The sequence below is a fragment of the Panthera leo genome, chromosome B4 (assembly GCF_018350215.1).
Source record: "Panthera leo isolate Ple1 chromosome B4, P.leo_Ple1_pat1.1, whole genome shotgun sequence".
NCBI lineage: Eukaryota > Metazoa > Chordata > Mammalia > Carnivora > Felidae > Panthera > Panthera leo.
In genome coordinates, this window is record NC_056685.1 from 24495754 (window position 1) to 24518957 (window position 23204).

Below are 23204 nucleotides of genomic sequence, written 5' to 3' on the forward strand. Positions count from 1 at the left end.
ATTAAAATTTAAAAAAAATAAAAATAAATAAATAAATAAACTTCAGTCAGACTCTTGAACCTTCTCTTAGGCATCTCTTCACTTCTTCTTTGTAAAATCCAGTTTCATCAAGAACCCTGCTCAGTCAGTTTAGCCAGACAGGCTCTTCAGCCTCTGCCTTCCCCCAGGTGCTTTCTGAACACCTGGGCCCATCTTCAGCAAGAATCCTGTTAGATCAGTTTAACTAGAATCTCCCTTACCCCTGATGTTCCCTCTTAGGAATTTTCCACCCACTGATCTCAGCCCTCCTCCTTACACTAAATTCTCCCTTGCCCATACTGTATTGGGAAATGAGCCCAGTCTGTGTCCCCCTGACTGTAGAAGTCCCTATACCCAGTAATAGCCCCTTTTCCCTTGAATAAAGTCTTCCTTACTGTGCTTTCACAATTGTCACTGATTGTATTTTTCTTTAACAACATGTATGGGTAAATATTAAAGCAAAAACTTGTACTGTTAATTATACAGCTAGTGTCAGTGCTTCATAGATATGAGCAAGGGTCCTTGGGAATCTTCATTTGCCTTTCCAGACCCTTTAGTATTTAGGAAAAAAAATCCACTAATGATCAACATCTACTAAGGTAGAGTTCTGATTCTACCTTAGTATTTGTTAGTAGTTGCTGCTTTAATGAAGAATAGCTGTGTCATCGCATTGGGATTTGATCCCCTCGAGTTCCATTCAAGATCACACTAATGTGACCTTGGATAAGTCATCATATACCTGGAGCCCAGTTTTGTAACTCTACCCTTTATTCCATTTAGTCTAAAGAAACATTTTAAGGTAAATCTCTGGGTTAAATATTGTTATGCCTACAAGGTACAATTACAACTAATATAAAAATCATTACCTTGTCTAGATTCTTTCAGCACTTGGCAATTTGAGTATACTTCTTTAACACCTTAATGGTCTGTGAGGACTAATGTACCATCTAGAGGCAACTAAGAGTTTTACCAGTAGGGTATACTGGGGTCCTTGAGATCAAATTACCCACAACAAGTAAATTTAAAGCCTGTCTCCTCCCACCACTTCCTTCGGTTGTTTCAGCATACAGACCTCAGTGCTGTGCCTTGAACCTGCCTGAAGTCTTCCTCCCACCCTGGGTCTTTGTACTTGCTACTGCCTGTGTACAGAAGATTGTTCCCCCCCTGTTAGCCACTTAGCATACAGCTTTCTTGTTTAGGTCTTTGCTCAAATGTCATGAAAGCCTTCCTTGTTCATTCTATTTAAAGTTTCAAGACGACTCCTCTAACATGTCTCATCTCCTCTCCCTATTTTATTTTTCTTTATGGTGTTTATCACTGCCTGATACACTGTATATTTTACTGATTTATTCATTATTATTTGTATCTCTCCATTACAGTTTAAGCTCCACTGGGACAGCACTTTTTGTCATTTTGCTTCCTGTTTTATGTCTAATGCCCAGAGTAGTAACTGGTACATAATAGACGCTCAGTAAATATTTGTTAAATGAACGAATGAATGATCTCATTAATTTTCATACCATTTCTCTAATGTTATAATAAATGGACAAATGGCACTAATAAGTTTCCAACAACTATTATAAGGAAACTTGTTTTGTGATCCAAATTGGGATATAAGTTTCCTAAATTAATTTGAAATTTTTTGACTTAGTTTAGATATCTCATTGAAAACCCTACAATACTCCTCCCCCTGCCCAAAAAAGTTAACTATGTGAGATGAGGAATGTGTTAATTCATTTGATTATTGTAATCATTTCACAGTGTATATACACATCAAATCATCACATAAATTTGTATAATTTATCAATTATAACTCAATAAAGCTGGGGAAAAGTTAAAAAACAAACCTCAACACTAACAGTTTATTTCTCAAATCTGCCATACCTCTTGTGTTACAACTTATCATGACTTTGCAACACAGATCTTTGAATATTATTTATAACTTTAATAATAAGGCTGCGGTTTTCGGATATGTGTGTAAAAGGTAATTTGTATGGAAATTAAAGAATTAATAAGAAAAGTTGATTTATAATTTTTTTTTTTTTTTTTTTTTTTTTTGAGAGAGAGTGCATTAGTGGGGCAAGGGGAGGGAGAGGAAGAATTTTAAGCAGCCTCCATGCTCAGCATGGAGCCTAAAATTGGGCTGGATCTCAGGAGCCTGAGATCATGACATGAGCTAAAATGAGGACTTGGGACACTTTACCGACAGCCACCCCGGTGCCCCTGGTTCAGTAATTTAATAACAGTATAAAAGAAGTAACGGTGTAGACTAATTTGAGGTTTTATTTTGATAATTTTATATAATTTGATCTGTTAAATATAAAATGTCAAAGATATTTATTTGACTAGCAATTTAAGGGACCTTGTTATTTGACCAGTATGGGTTTCAGGATAATCACAGCATAGTTAACAGAAAAATATAATAAACTAATATTTTGCCTTAAAAAAAAAGATAGGAAATAGAAGAATTACTGTTTTTATTTTCTCATTTTGTCAAAGCTAAATCACTTTCATTTGTATTTATAGGCAAAATCATCAACATTACAGACCAGTCATCAGCCTCCCTCACAGGTAAGAAATTCTTCTCTTAAATCTAAGTCCCAGGGTTTCCAATAACTTACAATAAATTTAGATTATGTGAGGCTCTTAAAGTATTCCAGATGAAATCTACCCTTTAGAGCTTTGAAATTAAAATATATTTGTTATTGTTTAAGTCTAAAGTACTCCTAAAAGTCTACTTACTGAATTATGCTCTGAGATACTGAATATCTTCCTTCTTTAGCAGGACTGAGATTTGTTATTAAGTTGTATATTTTCTAAAATATGAATTAGGTATTTTTTATGTTTATACATGTAGTAGACAAGTGACCAGTTTATTTTATTTTCTCAGAGACCATCTTGGTGGCCCTTTGAGATGTCTCCTGGTGCATTAACTTTTGCTATCGTATGGCCTTTTATTGCCCAGTGGTTGGTGCATTTGTATTATCAAAGAAGGAGAAGGTAATGCTATGGCTTTATAACTCAAAATAGTATGCAAAATCTTATCTATAGGAGACAGAGCTTTCAACAGCAGTTAAGAGGACAGTTCCATTTTATAGATACATTGTCATACTGAACATTCTGCACTGATCCTGAGACTGAAACTACCTTGGAAATGATGTCTAGCGGATTTCTAGGTACTTGTTAGACTAAAAAATTAGAATCTGATGTTTATTTTGGGCCCTTTCTAATGTTAAAGAACTCTAGACAAGGGGTAAATAAATAATGCCTGCATGCTGTCTATACCTTTGGAACAGACGTGGACATTCCAGAATATTTTAGCCAGGTGGTTGATGATCTCTAGAAATAGAGATTTTTCTAATTTGAGGGCCAAAATTCCAGTTTGGGATGCCAGGAGATACCTCAAAAAGGTATGAGAATAATAGATTGGGTTCCTTGAACGTGCTCTGAGATTGTCTAGGTTAGGAACCTAAGGCTGAATCTCTTGGGTCAAAGGAAATCCTTAAGGCATTTTTTTCCGATACTGTGTAAACTGAATTACATTCCATGGATGGGCATATAGACAATTGTTTACCTCACTGATGGCCTCACTGTGTTTTTGTATTTCATCACCATTTCCCATTAAGTAACAACAGTTGGGGAGAAGAAATAGGGTATTTAACCTATTATTAAATAGGGTATAATAACATTTTAAGTGCTCTCTTAAATCTGTGCAATAGAGACACATTTTTAAAAATCTACAAGTTTAAATAATTAAGGGTATGTTCTTCTAGCACACAACCCAAGTTCCTAATTAACTACACTAACGAAAGCAGAAACCAGACATTTGCCCTTCGCTTCTCTAAAAGGGATAAGCAGCATACTAGTTACTGTAGACAGTGCTCCAGTGATCATAGTTGATGGCAGAGAAACCAAAATGCATGGGGATTTGGATGGATCAGTCTTCCTGATTCCAGCTTATGTTAAGACAATTTTATTTATGTTCATAGAAGAACTAAATAAGTTCTGTGCCACATTAATGTTCTTCCAATACACCCACTCACTTGAAAAAAATTTCAGTAGGATTTCAGAAGCACAGATTGCTTTCACAGTATTATTTACCTCTTTCCTGAGGCATTTGTTACAGATGTTATTTCAGGTGTGTGTAAGATTTGTTAAGGGTTCAACAAACCTGAGTTTAAATTCCTTTTTTCTTTTTCTTTTTTTTTCAATTTTTTTTTTAATGTTTGTTCATTGTAAGAGACAGAGAGACAGAGCATGACGGGGGGAGGGGCAGAGAGAGGGAGGGAGACACAGAATCCGAAGCAGGCTCCAGGCTCTGAGCTGTCAGCACAGAGCCCCACATGGGGCTTGAACTCACTGCGAGATCATGACCTGAGCCGAAGTTGGACACTTAACCACCTGAGCCACCCGGGTGCCCCAGTTTAAATCCTTTCTAATTTTCACACATTTTACATTTCTCCTATGATGGTTGGGTTTAGTGCTACACAGTGCTTCAAATTTTAATTTCCCTGACAATTGGAGGAGAAAAGAACCAAAGCTTTTTTTCACTATGTAGTAAGAATGCTAGATTCAAGCAGCAGGGCACAGTGGCACTAAAGACAGGTTTTGACATATTTTGCAATGCATTTCAAAGTTCCTTTGCATGTTTCCTTTATAAAAAGTTGAGGATTGGAGAGTAGAGAAATTTGGCACAGCACAAAAACCCTAAAGCTTACTTCGGTTAATAATTTATTTTATGCTTAAGTTTGAAACAGCTTGTCACTTATTAAAGACTGAAAGAGAAAACAACTACTTTGCTTCAGCAGTCACCAAGAATTGCAATTTTTCTAGAATTAAAAAAAAAATTTTTTTAACGTTTATTTTTTAGAGACAGAGACAGAACACTAGCGGGGGAGGGGCAGAGAGAGAGACACACAGAATCTGAAACACGCTACAGACTCCCAGCTCTAAGCTGTCAGCACAGAGCCGATGCAGGGTTCAAACCCATGAACCACGAGATCATGACCTGAGCTGAAGGTGGACCCTTAACCGACTGAGCCACCCAGGCGGCCCTAGAATATTTTTTTTAAGATTACTCCTTACTAGTAGATGTCTACACCATTTCCCTTAAGTATTCCTATCAGTTATTTGTAGAGGTCTCCAAATGGAGAAACTATTACTGATTTTTAATGTTCCACTTTGTTGAATTTTTATCAGGTTTTCAGTATGTTAAGTGTTTAGTCCTTCCCAATTACCAGCTATTTAGCACTGTGCAACTGCATTTTGATCAGATAGTGTTTTTAGGTATTGTTTGCTTATATACAGAACAGATTAGCAGGTTGCAGATAGAGCCATATTTGATATGGAAATAAGTTTCAGCTTTGAGGGGATTTAGACATCTTTTAATCTGGAAGTGTGTAGCAATTTTTAATCTGATAGTTACAGGAATGAAAACCAGAGAGCGGTGTGTCTGGTTTGGAGCAGACAAGTTCTGTGTTAGAGATGAGGAGAAAGATCCAGAAATCCAGTTAGGGTGGAAAAAGCGTGGAATGCCCCATTCATAATAGGGACCATCCTGTGTCTTATCCCCTAATACAATGTCTGGCATGTAGGAGGCTTACAGTAAATGTCCCTTACAGTAAACTGGAGGCGTACTGAATGCATGGCTGAATGGTCACAATTTGTAGGATGGCAAACTGAAGTACCATATGATGCAGAAAGCTTTCATTTTTTAAAGTTTATTTAATTTTAATTTTTTCTTTTTATTTAATAACTATGCATCTGGTAACAAACAAACAGATAGTTCCATGTATATATAAAATAAGTAGCTATGTGTGGTAAACTTTTTTTTTTAAGTTTATTTATTTTGAGAGAGAGAGAGAGAGGTATCATGGTAGGGGCAGAGAGAAGGAGAGAGAATCCCAAACAGGCTCCTCAATGTCAGTTTGAAGCCCGATGTGAGGGAGGGGTGCTCGATCTCACGAACCATGAGATCATGACCTGAGCCGAAACCAAGTCCAACTTTTAACCAGCTGAGCCACTCAGGCACCTCTGTGGTAAGCTTTTTAAAAAGATGTTTTGTTTTTAAACATTAAAAGTGGGTCCACCGCTTGATTTTTTTTCCCCATTGTAGAAGAATAAAAATTCAAAAGTAAATTTCTCACATTATCACTCTGCAGTGGATCAGAAAAAAAAACAAAAACAAAAAAAACCCCACATTTTTTTCTGAATGTGATATGAACAGAAACAGTTGGAGACTTCTTGTTCAAAATTAGTCCCTGAGCAGCCTTCTGTGGGTCTGCCTTTTCCCACTCACCTCACCCGACCATTCTAGTAAAATTACCCATTAGTAAAATACTGACAGCAGACCTGTTCAGACCAAAAGAATACTCTTAAGCTATTACTCTGAGGGAAAGGACCTTTGTAACCACTTTTCTTTATCATTCTGCCCAGATTCATAAATACACAAACGTAGTTTTCTTGGGGGCACTGAACTTTCAGTACAGAGGTGGTAAAATGGACAGGTGTGGGAAAGCTGTCTGTAGGAACACTCTTCAAATGGAACCTGGGACAGATGGAACTGCCTGGAAAAGTCAGGCCCAGGCTTCTGAGAAGGGGAAAGAATCTCAGCAGTACAGCCAGAGCAGAAGTTCAGAGGGCAAGGTAAAGGGCAGAGCGTTTTCCTCATCCCTTATCTATTGTTTTCTGTAACTTTTCTTCTCTTATCACACCTTGCCCTGCATTTTGCAAGTTAATTTAAAAAGAAAAAAGGACAGATCTCACAAAGAGCCTGAAACACATTCCAAATAGTTCTGAAGATAGTGCTGGGCATTTATGTCTGTTTCTGTTTCCTTATTACAGTAGGAGATAGGGGTTCAGAGAGCTGTGTGGTTTTTTATAAACCTGGAGAGGATCTTGTGTAGAAATCTTCATCATGTGGGTTCTTAGTAAGTGTTGCTCACTGTTCAGGCACCTTGCAGCTAACATTGCTGCTAAAACCTCACTCAGACAGTTAATCTTTAGAACCACCTATAATTCTGTTCTGGTCCCAGGGGCCTTTTTGTTTGTTTGTTTGTTTTCCATCATGCCTCAAGAGACCTCTTTATGTTATGTGAAAATTGATCCAGTTATTTAAAATGTCATTCCTGCCAGGGAGGTGTACATAAAGAGGATTTCCACAGAGGATAAGGGATGATCTGATTACTTAAAATATCACTCCTGCCAAGGGGGTTGCATAAGAGCATTTCTGCAGAGGTGAGGAATGAATCTGTAATAAGACGGTTTCAGGCATTTTGGCATCTTGAATGCTGGGGAGGATGTAGAGATTTTATAGCTGTGGGACTTTTCCCAGACCTGAGATCATATGTGATTATTGTATCTTGCTCTAACAAGCCCATCCTTCTCTGATCACTCCTTCAGTCAGTTTTATCACTAAAACCATCACATTACCTATCCGAGTTGTTAGTTTACATGTCTCCCCTGCCACAAGCAACTAACCTGATAGCTCTTTTGACAGCTGAGAGCCTGCCTCATTTATGTTTGAATCCCCAGTGCCTGGCACAGTGCCTGGAAAGTAACAGATATGGACTATCTGTTCATAACGAGTAATCTAGGTTGTATATCTATCAATCTTTGGTAGTTTTGTTAAGCTTTTTTGTTTCACAACTTTCCTGCTATAAAATAATTCCCAAATTTCAAAATTGCATTAAGCCAACTAGAAAAGGATGTGAATTCATTTCTTAAGGACTTTTGGTAATTTTATGGTTTGATGTTGAATGTGAGTATTATTGTTGTGTTTTCATTCAGATAATTCTTTGGTATGGGTGTGTTTCATATTCAGGTTGCATTTATATTCATAGGAAATTGGTTTTTACTTTCTCTTTAAAGAAAACTGAACTGAAGAAAATGGTATTTTACTCCAGAAGATTACTGGGCCTGGATGACCTCAGAATGAAATGGAATGTGGAGCTCACAAGAGTATCTTAACTGTTTGTGATGATTACACTTCTTTTTGTCGTCCAGTAGTTTGGTTTGTGTACATATATATATATATATATTTTGCACTACACAAATATAACATTTTAAGGACTAATATTGCTGATACTTGAATAACTAATCTCAACTAGGCTACAAGTAGCATACATAGACTTACCCTACCCTTAAACTTGAAGGACATTAAATTATTAATGATTGTTTGGTAACACGTTTACCTGATTATCTCCCATAGAGAACTATAAGCTGCTTTTCCAAGGTACAGTTGTGATAATGAGATCAGATTTATAACTGGATATTTTTAATTTTCTAAATTAAATATGAGAAAGAATGCAAACCAGGAGTGAACTTCAAATGAGTTAAATCAACTTTCGATCCTAGTCACTGAATTGCCATGCCAAGGAGCAGAAAACTGCTGGAAGAATCTTCTCTACGTCCACTTTGTGAGCTGCCCGTAATTTCTCTTGGGCGTTCACAGCGCTGACTTGAGTGTTCAGGCGTCATTACTACAAAGTAGAGCCCTATGTACCAGGCTTACTTTTTACAGATGAACACAGAATAGACATAACCTGCTGATGGGAATGATGAATGGGCTTCAAGTAGGTCTGAAAGTATACTCTGAGCCTGTAGATCATTGACAAGATTTTATTCAACCGTATACATTTATTTCTTTGTAATCATTTTTCTTTAACTGAGGATATCTTGTTTCTGCTTCATAGGGTGCTTTGAAATATAAGATGAAAACTTATTTATACTGTTTTTACAAAGGTCAAAAAAGGAAACACATGAAAATCACTTTTCTGTAACTGGTAAACTACACAGACTGGACTCTTAACCTCCTAGTGCCTCCGTTTTTCCTATGGGGTATAATCTTTGAGATACACCTATTTCACAGGGGTCATGGAAGGATTTGCAAGCTAGCGGGCCATATGCTTCCATATGAATAAGGCACATCCAACTAATGTAAACTTAAATGTCCTTCCCCCAGCTCCCATTTAGAACTAAAAAAAAAGACTGCAATTTAGATCCTTGAAGGCTTTGTTTGGAATTATTCTTCCTGTCTGTCTTCCAGAACTTCACTCATTTAGATGTCCCTTGTACTTTAAAGATTTCTTTCATTCGAAGGCGTAGTAGCAAATAATTTTTAAGCATTCTTGGTATGTGTGATGTTGGGTTAAGCATCATGTGTTCAGAGTGTTTTCAATAAGAAAGAAACCCATCCCTCACATAGAGGATGGTTCTGTGTTTGCCTGAAGAAAAAAAGTGTAAGAATACAATTTGCTTTCCTCAAGAATCTTTTTTTCCTTATTTTTTTCTTTCATGTAACTTGGTGTTTTTTATTTTTTAATCACATCTTGATTAAAATGTGTCTATCTAATATTTGCTTTTTAAAAACTGTCCTCTATTTATTTAGGGGGAAAATGAAGCAAGTAACTGAATTATATGTAAAAATAAGGTTTAGACCTGTGGATCAGGGATTATTTTCAAAAATTAGATATCAATTTGGTATCAGAAAATGGTGGCTTTTCTCTTAGTAAATAAATAAATTAAATGCAAATTAAGAATGAAGCAATTGTGATTTATTACAGGCAATGGGAAGTAACTAACTCCTAGGGATAATCATTTGTATCCTATTCCAAAGTCTTATTTTATAGTTTGAAAAGCACTTTGCACACAGTTCTTGTATATACAAGTAAAGATGTAATTATAGGATATAGTGTTACTGCTTTGTTTAACAAGAAACTCATTTAAAATTTTAAATGGACAGCTGGTATTTTTTTAATGATCTACTTCTTTTCTGTTTCTTTATTGTAAAACTAAGTTAAAAATAAAAGGTTAATGAGAAATGATATGGTTTTTATTACTTATTGCTAATAGAAGTGCCTTGATTATATTTTAAGGATTAACAAGCATAAATAGTGGAATTCATAGAAAGTAATTATGCCTTTTTCAGAATAAAGCCATGCCAAGATATATAAAAGCAAGAAGCTGGGATAAAGTGTAACTCCTTTAGTCATTTGGTTGAGAATGTTACTGATCCAGTCAGAATCTTAGTTTCCATTCTTACACCAAATAGATAGCTTCCCTGAGCTACAGGTCAGGCTCTGTGCAGGCAGTGTAGAGCCTGCTTGGGATTCTTTCTCTCCTTCTCTCTATGCCCCTCCCCTGCTCTTTCTTTCAAAATAAATAAATAAACCTTAAAAAATTCTTAAAAACAAACGGCTGCCCGCAGCCCCCCAGTGCACCCTTAATCAGCCATCTTAAATACACGCAGTTGGTCTTTGGTGGAATATGATGAAAAGATTTTGCATTGTGACTTGTACAGATAGTGATAAAAGTGATGTTAGCTATTTGTATCATTTAAGAGATCAGTGTTCTGCATGTCATAGAAAGTTCACTGCAGTGACTTGACCAAATAAGTTTTGGGGTCTTTTTTTCATTTTCAACAAGTCCAGAGGTAGGGAGTCTAGGGCTGGTGAGTTGCTTCCAGAATGCAGTTAGGGACACAGGTTCCTTCTTTCTGTTCCACCCCCTTTGATATGTGGCTTTGGTCGTTATGCTTGCCAGATGGCTGCTGCACGTCTAGGTCTAAATGTCTATTTTACAGGCAGACAATGATCTTATCTGATCAGGAAACACTAACTTTCTTGGAACTCTCACACAGGACACTCCCTCTCCGTATTATTGGCTATAGCTGGTTTCCCAGAGTTACATCTTTGTCTATAAAAATATTAAAGAGGCAGCTTTTTCTGCACATGGGTCCTGTCTGTGCTTTAATAAAACCACCTTTTTGCACCCCCGAAAAATACATATATTATCTAAAGAATAAAATTATTCCAGTTGATATAGATATAATTTTACAAATTCAATTTTGCCCACATATAGTAGGAAAGACCATGTCTTTGGCGCTTAAATGCCCCCTTCTTAAGTTCTCTTTCTTCTCTGTTTGTTTTTCTTTTCTGCTTCTCAACCCTTGTCTTCTCACTGATCTTCTCTCCATTAATCCTTTTTGTAAAAGTTTTATTTATTTAATCTCTACACCCAATGTGGGGCTTGACCTCATGACCCCACGATCAAGAGTCACATGCTCCTCCAACTGAGCCAGCCCTTATTAATCCTCTTTTGAAATGGGGCCACATCTTATAAACTAGAAAGTAATAAATGCTCTTTTCCTTTTAAAAAAAACAATTAAAAGAGAACTTTTAAATACATCCGTAATACAGGCAGTAGCCATTGTTTTCTTATTCTACCTACCATCCCTTCCTCCTCGTAACAGCACTGCTCTCCTCTGTCCCTGCCCCCTTTGGAGAGCTCCTCCTCTTCCACTTTCCTCAAGTGATTCTGGGGAGGCTGCTGAATGGAACACCCAGCCGTGTAAGCCCTGCCCCTCCCCAAGCCACGGTACTGGGCCTGTGGCTCTAACCTGGCCAGTGTATATACCATTCTGCTGACCACGGTGACAGTCTCAGGGATGGGCATATGACCATAAGTAGGGCAAGCGGTGTTATTCTCTGGATTTATTTCAGGAAACCAGGAGAGCATTTTGCTTTTTGCAGATTATTACATAGTTGGGGTCATGCAGTATGTAGTTTTTTTCAGATTGGTTTCTTTCACTTAGCAAGATGCATTTGAGGTTCCTTCAGGTAATTTTGTAGCTTCATACCTAATTTCTCTTTATAATTTTTATTTTTATAGTTTTATAAATTTTATGTTTCTATAGAGCTTTATAAAACAGGCAGGGGGCCAGATTTGGCCCATAGGTTGTAGTTTGCTGACTTCTGGTTTAAATAGCTTAATTCTTTTTAGCAGTGGATCATATTTGATTGTATGAATGTACAGTAGTTTATTTATCTCGCCACCTATTTTTTTTTTTTAACGTTTATTTATTTTTGAGACAGAGAGAGACAGAGCATGAACTGGGGAGGGTCAGAGAGAGGGAGACACAGAATCTGAAACAGGCTCCAGGCTCTGAGCTGTCAGCACAGAGCCCGACGTGGGGCTCGAACTCACGGACTGCGAGATCATGACATGAGCCGAAGTCGGCCGCTTAACCGACTGAGCCACCCAGGCGCTCCTATCTCGCCACCTATTAAATGACACCTTGGTTGGTTCTGAATTTTAGTAGTTATGAATACAACTGATACGAACATCTGTGTGCAGGTTTTATGTGGTCATAACTCATTTGGGTAACTACCAAGGAGCATGATTACTGAATCACATGGTAAAGGTATATTTTGTTTTATTAGAAACTGCCAAAATGTCTTCCAGAGTGGCTGCACCATTTTGCATTCCCACCAGTAATGGACGAGAGTTCTTGTTTCACATCTTTGCCAGCATTTGATGGATGTGTGGTGGTTTGTCATTGTGGTTGCATTCTCTTTCTCTTTGATTTATAGCCTGTAAGATGAGTCCTCTACAGATTCTGGGCCATCTCTCCTGAGATGTGGAGGAGGCTGACATAATAAAGCCAACATGTAGCCCTAAGAACTTAGGCCCAAGTCAGAAACAGTGAATTCAAGTTAACTCTGAAAACAGTACCCTACCCCCACATTTATACAGTTTGGTTACATGGATTTATACATTTCCCTTTTTCCTTAAGGTAGTTTAAGTTAGGTTTCTGACACTTGCAGCCAGAGTCCTGAGTAGCATAGGTACCTCTTGATTCTCAGGACTGATGGGGAGTGCAGAGTCTGGAGCCAGACAGTCTAGGACAGAATTGTGAGCAGTTATGGGAAAGTCACTTAAAACTTGCGTTTCAGTTTCCTCATCTATAAAATTAGGATATGGGGCGCCTGGGTGGCTCAGTTGGTTGAGCGTCCGACTTCGGCTCAGGTCATGATCTCACGGTCCGTGGGTTCGAGCCCCGCGTCGGGCTCTGTGCTGACAGCTCAGAGCCTGGAGCCTGTTTCGGATTCTGTGTCTCCCTCTTTCTCTGACCCTCCCCTGTTCATGCTCTCTCTCTGTCTCAAAAATAAATAAATGTTAAAAAAAAAAAATTAAAAAAAAATAAAATAAAATTAGGATAATAATATCATAGGGTTAATAAATGTTAGTTTACATAGAACAGTGCTCAGGGTACAGTAAGTACTTAGTAAATTGATAGCTATTGTGATGGCAATATCACTTTATTTCACCATCAGTCCTTTTACAGAAGTAGGACAAGAAGACATAAAATCCAAATCCCTTTCAAAGGTTTTGAAAGTGCTATAAAAAAGATACACACTGGGGGCATCTGGGTGGCTTGGTCGGTTAAGCATCTGACTGTTGATTTCGGCTCAGATCATACATGATCTCACGGTTCATGAGTCAGCCCTGTGTCAGGCTCTGTGCCCACAGTGCAGAGCCGCTTGGGATTCTCTCTCTCCCTACCTCTTTCTCTCAAAAAAACCAAGCCAAAACAAAAGAAAACAAAAAACACACACTGGAAATGTCAGTGCAAAGGTACAGATTAAAAAAAAAATTTTTTTTTAAACGAGCTAATATCTTCCACTTATCCTCTGGATATTATCCCTTTCCTCAAAGATTTTCCCATATTCTTTTCTAGAAGCAACTATTTAACATCACTTTGGGTTGGTTTTTTTGGTACTTACTTCCAAGGTTTTTTTGTTTTTGTTTTTGTTTTTTTTAATTAAAAAAAGATTTTGAGGGTGGCTGAGTTGGTTAACTGTCTGACTTTGGCTCAGGTCATGATCTCACAGTTCGTGGGTTAGAGCCCTGCGTCGGGCTTTGGGCTGACGGCTCAGAACCTGAAGCCTGCTTCAGATTCTGTGTCTCCCTCTCTCTCTGCCCCTGCCCTGTTTGTGCTCTCTCTCGCTCAAAAATAAGTAAAAACATTTAAAAATAAATTAACATTAAAAATAATTAACATTAAAAAAATTTTAAAGGGGCACCTGGGTAGCTCAGTCGGTTAAGGGTCTTACTTTCGCTTAGGTCATGATCTCATGGTTTGTGAGTTCAAGCACTGCATCAGGTTCTGTGCTGACAGCTCAAAGCCTGGAGCCTGCTTCGGATTCTGTATCTCCCCTTGTCACTGCCCCTCCCCCACTCACGTGTGCTTGTGCTCTCTCTCAAAAATAAACATTAAAATTTCTTTTAATTAAAAACAACATTAAAATTTTTTTTCTATTACCTCTTGATTTTATTTATTTTTTCTTTTTCAATATAATTTATTGTCAAGCTAGCTAACATACATTGTATAGACTGTGCTCTTGGTTTCAGGGGTAGATTCCCGTGATTCATCACTTACTACAACATCCAGTGCTCACCCCAACAAGTGCCCTCTTCAATGCCCATCACCCATTTTCCCCTCTCCCCCACCTCCCACATCAACCGTCAGTTTGTTCTCTGTATTTAAGTCTCTAATGGGTTTGCCTCCCTCTGTGTTTGAAACTAGTTTCACCCTTTTGTTCCCCCATGATCTTGTTAAATTTCTCAAGTTCCACATATGAGTGAAAACATATGTTAGATGTCTTTCTCTAATTTATTTCACTTAGCATAACACCCTCCTGTTCCATCCACATTGTTGCAAATGGCAGGATTTCATTCTTTTTCATTGCCCAGTAGTATTCCATTATATATATAAACCACATCTTCATCCATTCATCAGTTAGTTGATGGACATTTGGGCTCTTTCCTTGATTTGGCTATTGTTGATAGTGCTGCTATAAACATCAGGGTACATATTCCCCTATGAATCAGTACTCCTGTATCCTATGGATAAATTCTTAGCAGTGCAATTGCTGGGTCATAGCGTAATTCTATTTTTAATTTTTTAAGGAACCTCCACACTGTTTCCACAGTGGCTGCACCAGTTTGTATTCCCACCAACAGTGCAAGAGAGTTCCTGTTTCTCCACATCCTCACCAACATCTGTTGTTTTATGAGTTGTTTATTTTAGCCACTCTGACCAGTGTGAGGTGGTATCTCAATGTGGTTTTGATTTGTATTTCCCTGATGATGAGCGATGTTGAGCATCTTTTCATGTGTCTGTTGGCCATTTGGATGTCTTCTTTGGAAAACTGCCTATTCATGTCTTCTGCCCATTTCTTCACTGGATTATTTGTTTTTTGGATGTTGAGTTCTTTATAGATTTTTTTTAGATTCATACAGATTTATTTAGACTAAATTATGGACTTTGGAATTTAATCTGTTAAAATCTGATAGTTTTAAAATTTTTTTAAAATATTTATTTATTTTTAATTTTATTTTTTAATTTTAAAAATTTACATCCAAATTAGTTAGCATATAGTGAAACAATGATTTCAGGAGTAGATTCTTTAGTGGCCCTTACCCATTTAGTCCATCCCCCCTCCCACAACCCTTTCCGTAACCCTCGGTTTGTTCTCCAAATTTATGAGTCTCTTCTGTTTTGTCCCCCTCCCTGTTTTTATATTATTTTTGTTTCCCTTCCCATATGTTCATGTTTTGTCTCTTAAAGTCCTCATGTGAATGAATTCATATGATTTTTGTCTTTCCCTGACTAACTTCACTTAGCATAATACCCTCCAGTTCCATCCATGTAGTTGCAAATGGTAAGATTTCATTCTTTTTGATTGCTGAGTAATACTCCATTGTATATGTATACCACTTCTTCTTTATCCATTCATCCATCAGTGGACATTTGGGCTCTTTTCATACTTTGGCTATTGTTGATAGTACTGCTATAGACATGGGGGTGCATGTTTGCCTTCAAAACAGCACACCTGTATCCCATGGATAAATGCCTAGTAGTGCAATTGCTGGGTCGTAGGGTAGTTCTATTTTTAGTTTTTTGAGGAACCTCCATACTGTTTTCCAGAGTGGCTGCACCAGCTTGCATTGCCACCAGCAGTGCAAAAGAGATCCTCTTTCTCCACATCCTCGTTAACATCTGTTGTTGCCTGAGATGGTAATGTTAGCCATTCTGACAGGTGTAAGGTGGTATCTCATTGTGGTTTTGATTTGTATTTCCCTGATGATGAGTGATGTGGAGAATTTTTTCATGTGTTGGTTGGCCATCTGAATGTCTTCTTTGGAGAAGTGTCTATTCATGTCTTTTGCCCATTTCTTCACTGGATTGTTTTCTGGGTGTTGAGTTTGATAAGTTGTTTGTAGACTTTGGATACCAACCCTTTATCTGATATGTCATTTGCAAATATCTTCTCCCATTCTGTCGATTCCCTTTTAGTTTTGCTGATTGTTTCCTTCTCTGTGCAGAAGCTTGTTATTTTGATGAAGTCCCAGTAGTTCATTTTTGCTTCTGTTTCCCTTGCCTTTGGAGACGTGTTGAGTAAGAAGTTGATGCAGGCAAGATCGAGGAGGTTTTTGCCTGCTTTCTCCTCGAGGATTTTGATGGCTTCCTGTCTAACATTTATGTCTTTCATCTATGTTCAGTTTATTTTTGTGTATGGTGTAAGAAAGTGGTCCAGGTTCATTCTTCTGCATGTTGCTGTCCAGTTTTCCTGGCACAACTTGCTGAAGAGACTGTCTTTATTCCGCTGGATATTCTTTCCTGCTTTGTCAAAGATTAGTTGGCCATATGTTTGTGGGTCCATTTCTGGGTTCTCTATGCTGTTCCATTGATCTGAGTGTCTGTTCTTGTGCTAGTACCATACCGTCTTGATGATTACAGCTTTGTAGTATAGCTTGAAGTCTGGGATTGTGATGCCTCCTGCTTTGGTTTTCTTTTTCAAGATTGCTTTGGCTATTCGAGGTCTTTACTGGTTCCATACAGATTTTAGGATTATTTGTTCTAGCTCTGTGAAGAATGCTGGTGTTACTTTGATAGGGATTGCATTGAATATGTAGATTGCTTTGGGTAGTATCAACATTTTAACAATATTTGTTCTTCCTCTCCAGGAGCATGGAATCTTTTTACATTTTTTTGTGTCTTCTTCAATTTCTTTCTTAAGCTTTCTATAGTTTGCAGTGTATAGATTTTTCACCTCTTTGGTTAGATTTATTCCTAGGTATTTTATGTTTTTTTGTGCAACTCTAAGTGGGATCAATTCCTTGATTTCTCTTTCTATCGCTTCATTGTTGGTGTATAGGAATGCAACCGATTTCTGTGCATTGATTTTATATCCTGCCACTTTGCTGCATTCATGAATCAATTCTAGCAGTTTTTTGGTGGAATCTTTTGGGTTTTCCATATAGAGTATCATGTCATCTGTGAAGAGTGAAAGTTTGACCTCCTCCTGCCAATTTGGATGCCTTTTATTTCTTTGTGTTGTCTGATTGCAGAGGCTAAGACTTCCAATACTATGTTGAATAACAGTGGTGAGAGTGGACATCCCTGTCTTGTTCCTGACCTTAGGGGGAAAGCTCTCAGTTTTTCCCCATTGAGGATGATATTAGCGTTGGGTCATTCATATATGGCTTTTATGATCTCGAGGTATGCTCCTTCTATCCCTACTTTCTTGAGGGTTTTTATCAAGAAAGGATGCTGTATTTTGTCAAATGCTTTCTCTGCATCTATTGAGAAGATCATAAGGTTCTTGTCCTTTCTTTTATTGATGTGATTAATCACATTAGTTGTTTTGCAGATATTGAACCAGCCCTGCATCCCAAGTATAAATCCCACTTGATCGTGGTGAATAATTTTTTTAATGTATTGTTGGATCCGGTTGGCTAATATCTTGTTGAGGATTTTTGCATCCATGTTCATCAGGGAAGTTGGTCTGTAGTTCTTTTTAGTGGGGTCTCTGTCTGGTTTTGGAAACAAGGTAATGCTGGCTTCATAGAAAGAGTTTGGAAGTTTTCCTTCCATTTCTATTTTTTGGAACAGCTTCAAGAGAACAGGTGTTAACTCTTCCTTAAATGTCTGGTAGAATTCCCCTGGAAAGCCATCTGGTCCTGGACTCCTGGTTTTTGGCAAATTTTTGATTACTAATTCTATTTCCTTACTGGTTATGGGTCTGTTCAAATTTTCTATTTCTTCCTGTCTCAGTTTTCGTAGTGTATATGTTTCTAGGAATTTGTCCATTTCTTCCAGATTACCCATTTTATTGGCATATAATTGCTCATAATATTCCCCTCCTCTTTCATTCTTGATTTTATTCATTTGGGTCCTTTCCTTTTTCGTTTTGATCAAGCTGGCTAGTGGTTTATCAATTTTGTTAATTCTTTCAAAGCACCAGCTTCTGGTTTCATTGATCTGTTCTACTGTATATTTTGGTTTTGATAGCATTAATTTCTGCTCTAAAGTTTATTATTTCCTGTCTTCTGCTGGTTTTGGGTTTTATTTGCTGTTGTTTTTTCCAGCTCCTTAAGGTGTAAGGTTAAGTTGTGTATCTGTGATCTTTCTTCCTTCTTTAGGAGGGCCTGGATTGCTATATACTTAACTCTTATGACCACCTTTGCTGCGTCCCAGAGGATTTGGGTTGTGGTGTTTTCATTTTCATTGGTTTCCATATACTTTTTAATTTCCTCTTTAACTTCTTGGTTGGCCCATTCATTCTTTAGTAGGATGTTCTTCAGTCTCCAAGTATTTGTTACTTTTCCAATTTGTTTCTTGTGGTTGATTTCGAGTTTCATAGCGTTGTGGTCTGAAAGTATACAAGGTATGATCTCAATCTTTTTGTACTTACTTAGGGCTGAGTTGTGTCCCAGTATATGGTCTGTTCTGGAGAATGTTCCATGTGCACTGGAAAAGAATGTATATTCTACTGCTTTAGGATGAAATGTTCCAAACATATCTGTTAAGTCCATCTTGTCCGGTGTGTCATTCAAAGCCATTGTTTCCTTGTTGATTTTTTGATTAGATGATCTGTCCATTGTTGTGAGTGGGGTGTTGAAGTCTCCTACTATTATGGTATTACTATCAGTGAGTTACTTTATGTTTGTGATTAATTGATTTATATATTTGGGTGCTACCACATTTACACATAAATGTTTACAATTGTTAGGTGTTCTTGGTGGATAGACCCCTTGATTATGATATAATGCCCTTCTGCATCTCTTGATACAGTCTTTATTTTAAAGTCTAGATTGTCTGATATAATTATGGCCACTCCAGCTTTCTTTTGTTGACCATTAGCATGATAGATGGTTCTCCATCCCCTTATTTTCAGTCTGAAGGTGTCTTTGGGTCTAAACTGGGTCTCTTGTAAACAGCATATAGATGGATCTTGTTTTCTTATCCATTCTGTTACCCTATGTCTTTTGATTGGGGCATTGAGTCCATTGACATGTAGAGTAAGTACTGAAAGATATGAATTTATTGCCATTATGATGCTTGTAGAGTTGGAGTTTCTGGTGGTGTTCTCTGGTCCTTTCTAATCTTTGTTGCTTTTGGTATTTATTTATTTATATATATATATATATATTTTTTCATCTTTTCTCCCCTCAGAAAGTCCCCCTTAAAATTTCTTGCAGGGCTGGTTTAGTGGTCACAAACTCCTTTAATTTTTGTTTGTCTGGGAAACTTTTTCTCTTTCCTTCTATTTTGAATGACAACCTTGCTGGATAAAGAATTCTTGGCTGCATATTTTTCTGGTTCAGCACACTGAATATATCCATCCACTCCTTTCTGGCCTGCCAAGTTTCTGTGGATAGGTCTGCTTCAAACCTGATCTGTCTTCCCTTGTAGGTTAAGGACTTTTTTCCCCTTGCTGCTTTCGCGATTCTCTCCTTGCCCGAGTATTTTGTGAATTTGACTATGATATGCCTTGTTGAAGGTCGGTTTTTGTTGAATCTAATGGGGGTCCTCTGTGCTTCCTGGATTTTGATGTCTGTGTCTTTCCCCAGGTTAGGAAAGTTTTCCGCTCTGATTTGCTCCCATAACCCTTCTACCCTTATTTCTCTCTCTTCTGCTTCTGGGACCCCTATGATTCTGATGTTCCTTTTTAATGAGTCACTGATTTCTCTAATTCTTAAATCATGCTCTTTTGCCTTAATCTCCCTCTTTTTTTCTGCTTCATTATTCTCTAGAAGTTTGTCCTCTATATTGCTGATTCTCTGTTCTGCCTCGTCCATCCTTGCCGCTGCTGCATCCATCTGTGATTGTAGCTCAGTTATAGCATTTTTAATTTCATTCTGGCTATTTTTTACTTCTTTTATCTCTGCATAATGGGATTCTAATCTATTTTTGACTCCAGCTAGTATTCTTATTATCGTGATTCTAAATTCTGATTCAGACTTCTTGCTTGTATCTGTGTTGGTTAAATCCCTGGCTGTCATTTCTTCATGCTCTTTCTTTTGGGGTGAATTCCTTCGTTTTGTCATTTTGAAGGGAGAAAAGGAATTAATGAGGTAGAAAAATTAAAAAATTAAAATTAAAGAATATTAAAATTAAAAATTAAACACACAGACACAGACACATACACATCAAATAGATGATGCTAGATCCTAGGTGTGTTTTGGTCTGGGTGTTGAAATTTGACAGATTAGAGAAAAAAAGGGGGGGGGGAAGGAAATTGACAATTTGAAAAAATGAATACACTGAAATAGACTAAAATGAGATGATGGGAGTAAAATAGAATTTGAAAATATAAACACAAAAGTAAAGAATATAGTAGAAAAAAATTAAAGACAAATATTTTTTAAACAAATTAAAAATAAATATTAATTTTTCCTTTTCTGTATTTAAGAAAAAGAAAAGAAATGAAAAAGAGAAAAAATTTAAAAAAAGAAAAGAAGAAATCGTTTGAAAATATGAAAAGGTGAATACACTAGTAGACTAAAATAAATTGATGGAAGTAAAATAGAATTTGAAAAAATTTACCTAAAAGCAAAAAATATAGTAATAAAAATTAAATGAAAATACTTTTAATAGAAATTGAGAGTACAAGTGAAGTTTTTCTCTTTCTGCATTCAAGAAAAAGAAAATAAATGAAAAAGAGAAAAAAAAGAAAGAAAAAAGGAAATTGAAAATTTGAAAAGGTGAATACACTAAAGTAGACTAAAATAAAATGATGGAAGTAAAGTAGAATTCGAAAAAATTTACACAAAAGTAAAAGATATAGTAATAAAAATTAAAGGAAAATATTTTTAATAAAAATTGAAAATAAAAATGAATTTTGTCTCTGTATTTAGGAAAAAGAAAAGAATTGTAAAAGAGAAAAAAAAAAGAAAGAAAATTGAATAGATGAACCTAACAGATTGAAGAAGGACTGAAATTGCTTCGTTTTCCCCTAGAAGTCAGTCTATGTAGCGCTTTATAGTCCATAAATTAAGCTGGCAGTAAGACTTGTGTTGTTGAAGAGCGAAGTTGGCCCAGGTGGGCGGGGCTCAATGTAACAGCTCTGCTCTCCACTAGATGGTGCTGCTAGCCTACTGGGGTGGATTGTTGTGGTGCTCGTAGGTGCGTATGTGCACGTGAGGGAGCGGTGAAAATGGTGCCACCCAGCCACCCAGTCTGTTCTCCTGGATCAGCAATCGTGCACTCGTCCTCTGTCTTCAGCTCTTGTCCACTTCATGCTTTTTCACTCTCCCTGACCAGGCCCCAGGCAGTACCTCTCTCCCGAGTTTTGTCTCAGATGCGGCTGTTTTCCCTGGCCCCTTACTTCCAAAGGACTGCAGCTTTGACCCGTTCAGCCCCTCTGTGGGAGGGTCTCACTGAGCAATGGCCGAATATCAGCTACACCCAGGAATGCACTCTGGACCCTGCTGCTGCCAGTGACCCGAGACTGCGGCCAGGTGCCAGCCCACCCCAGAAAAAGTTCATGAGACAATGTAGCAGCAGTGTTTCAGGGATTATGGAAAATCACAACACACATCTGGCACCAGGCTTCACCCTTAACGACCTTGCCCCAGCACCAGCGAATGTGGCCGCCTTCCAGGATCTGTTGGGACCAGATGGCTTCAACAGTCGCTACCAAATGTCCTTCCAGCAGTGGAACCGCATTGCCCCATGTGGCCCGAGAACCTCCCGGACCCCACTTTGTTCCTGGGAATTCGCCCTTCCCACCAGAGCACCGCCAGGTATTGAGCTGCAGAGTTGCAGCCTTTGCACTCCCCTTGTTTACATTCTTTAAAAAAAATTTTTTTTTAATGTTTATTTATTTCTGAGACAGAGACAGAGCATGAGTGGGGGAGGGGCAGAGAGAGAGGGAGACACAGAATCAGAAGCAGGTTCCAGGCTCTGAGTTGTCAGCACAGAGCCCAACGCGGGGCTCAAACTCACAAACCGTGAGATCATGACCTGAGCCGAAGTCAGTCGCTCAACTGACTGAGCCACCCAGGCGCCCCCCTTATTTACATTCTCAATGGAATTTAAACCCTCTCCTTTCTCCCTTTTTAGTCCCTGCAGCGGTTCCTTACCTTTCACGGCTTCTTGGTCCCCAAGTTCACCTCTCTGCGCCACCTACCTGTTGAATTCTGTGGTTCAGGTTGTGCAGATTGTTGTGTTAACCCTCCAGTTTTCTAGGTGGGTAGGATGGTTTAATGTTGGTCTGGCTGTATTTCATGGACACAAGACACACAAAAAACTTCCATGCTGTTCCGCCATCTTGGCTCCTTCCTGCTTTTGTTGATTTTGATGGGAGTTCTCTGCCTCCTAGATCTAGATGTATGTTTCCTTCTCCAGATTAGGGAATTTTTCAAATATTATTCTTTGAAATACAATTTATGCCCCTTTTCTCTCTCTTCTGGGGTTCCTATAATACAAATATTATTATGTTTGATGGAGTCACTGAGTTCCCTAAGTGTATTCTCATTTTGTGTAATTCTCCTTTCTCTTTTTCATTCAGCTTCATTGCTTTGTTACTTTGTCTTCTAGGTCATTAATTCTTTCCTTTGCTTCTTCTAGCCTTCTGTTCATTGCATCGTGTGTTTTTAATCTCATTTACTGCACTCATCATCTCTGATTTCTTTTTAACTCTTATCTCTGTGGTAAGGACCTCACTGATGTCTTTTATTCTTTTCTCAAGCCCAGTGAGTGTCCTTATGATTGTTGCTTTAAATTCTATCAGGCATTTTACTTTTGGCTATTTCATTTAGATCTCTGGCTGTGGCCTTATCTTGTTCTTTCATTTGGGATAAATTCCTATCTTCTCATTTTGTCTAAGTCTCTGCCTTGTGTGTGTGTGTGTGTGTGTGTGTGTGTGTGTCAGAAAAGCCACTTATGTCTCCTGCTCATGACAGTCATAGCCTTATAAACAAGTCCTATATTGCCCAGGGCTGGTACTTCAGGGAGTGCCTTTAATGTGTTGTATGTACTCTGCTGTTGTGTTCTGGCTGCTCTATCCTTCAGGGCAGTCGTCTGCAGAGGCTCTCCTTGCCTGCTGTGGACA

General features: G+C 37.9%; 1 protein-coding gene across 5 annotated transcripts in view; it reads left to right on the forward strand.

Annotated features, from left to right (window-relative positions):
- The window catches only part of ACBD5 (acyl-CoA binding domain containing 5), a 44925-nt gene extending 36250 nt beyond the window's left edge, over window positions 1-8675 (forward strand). For all 5 annotated transcript variants that reach the window (XM_042945176.1, XM_042945175.1, XM_042945172.1 and 2 more), the window contains 3 exons: window positions 2545-2589; window positions 2909-3018; window positions 7888-8675. In XM_042945176.1, the coding sequence (XP_042801110.1) occupies window positions 2545-2589; window positions 2909-3018; window positions 7888-7900 (168 nt within the window). In that variant the 3' untranslated portion in view covers window positions 7901-8675. The remainder of the gene's footprint in view (window positions 1-2544; window positions 2590-2908; window positions 3019-7887) is intronic.
- Window positions 8676-23204: the final 14529 nt, after the last annotated feature.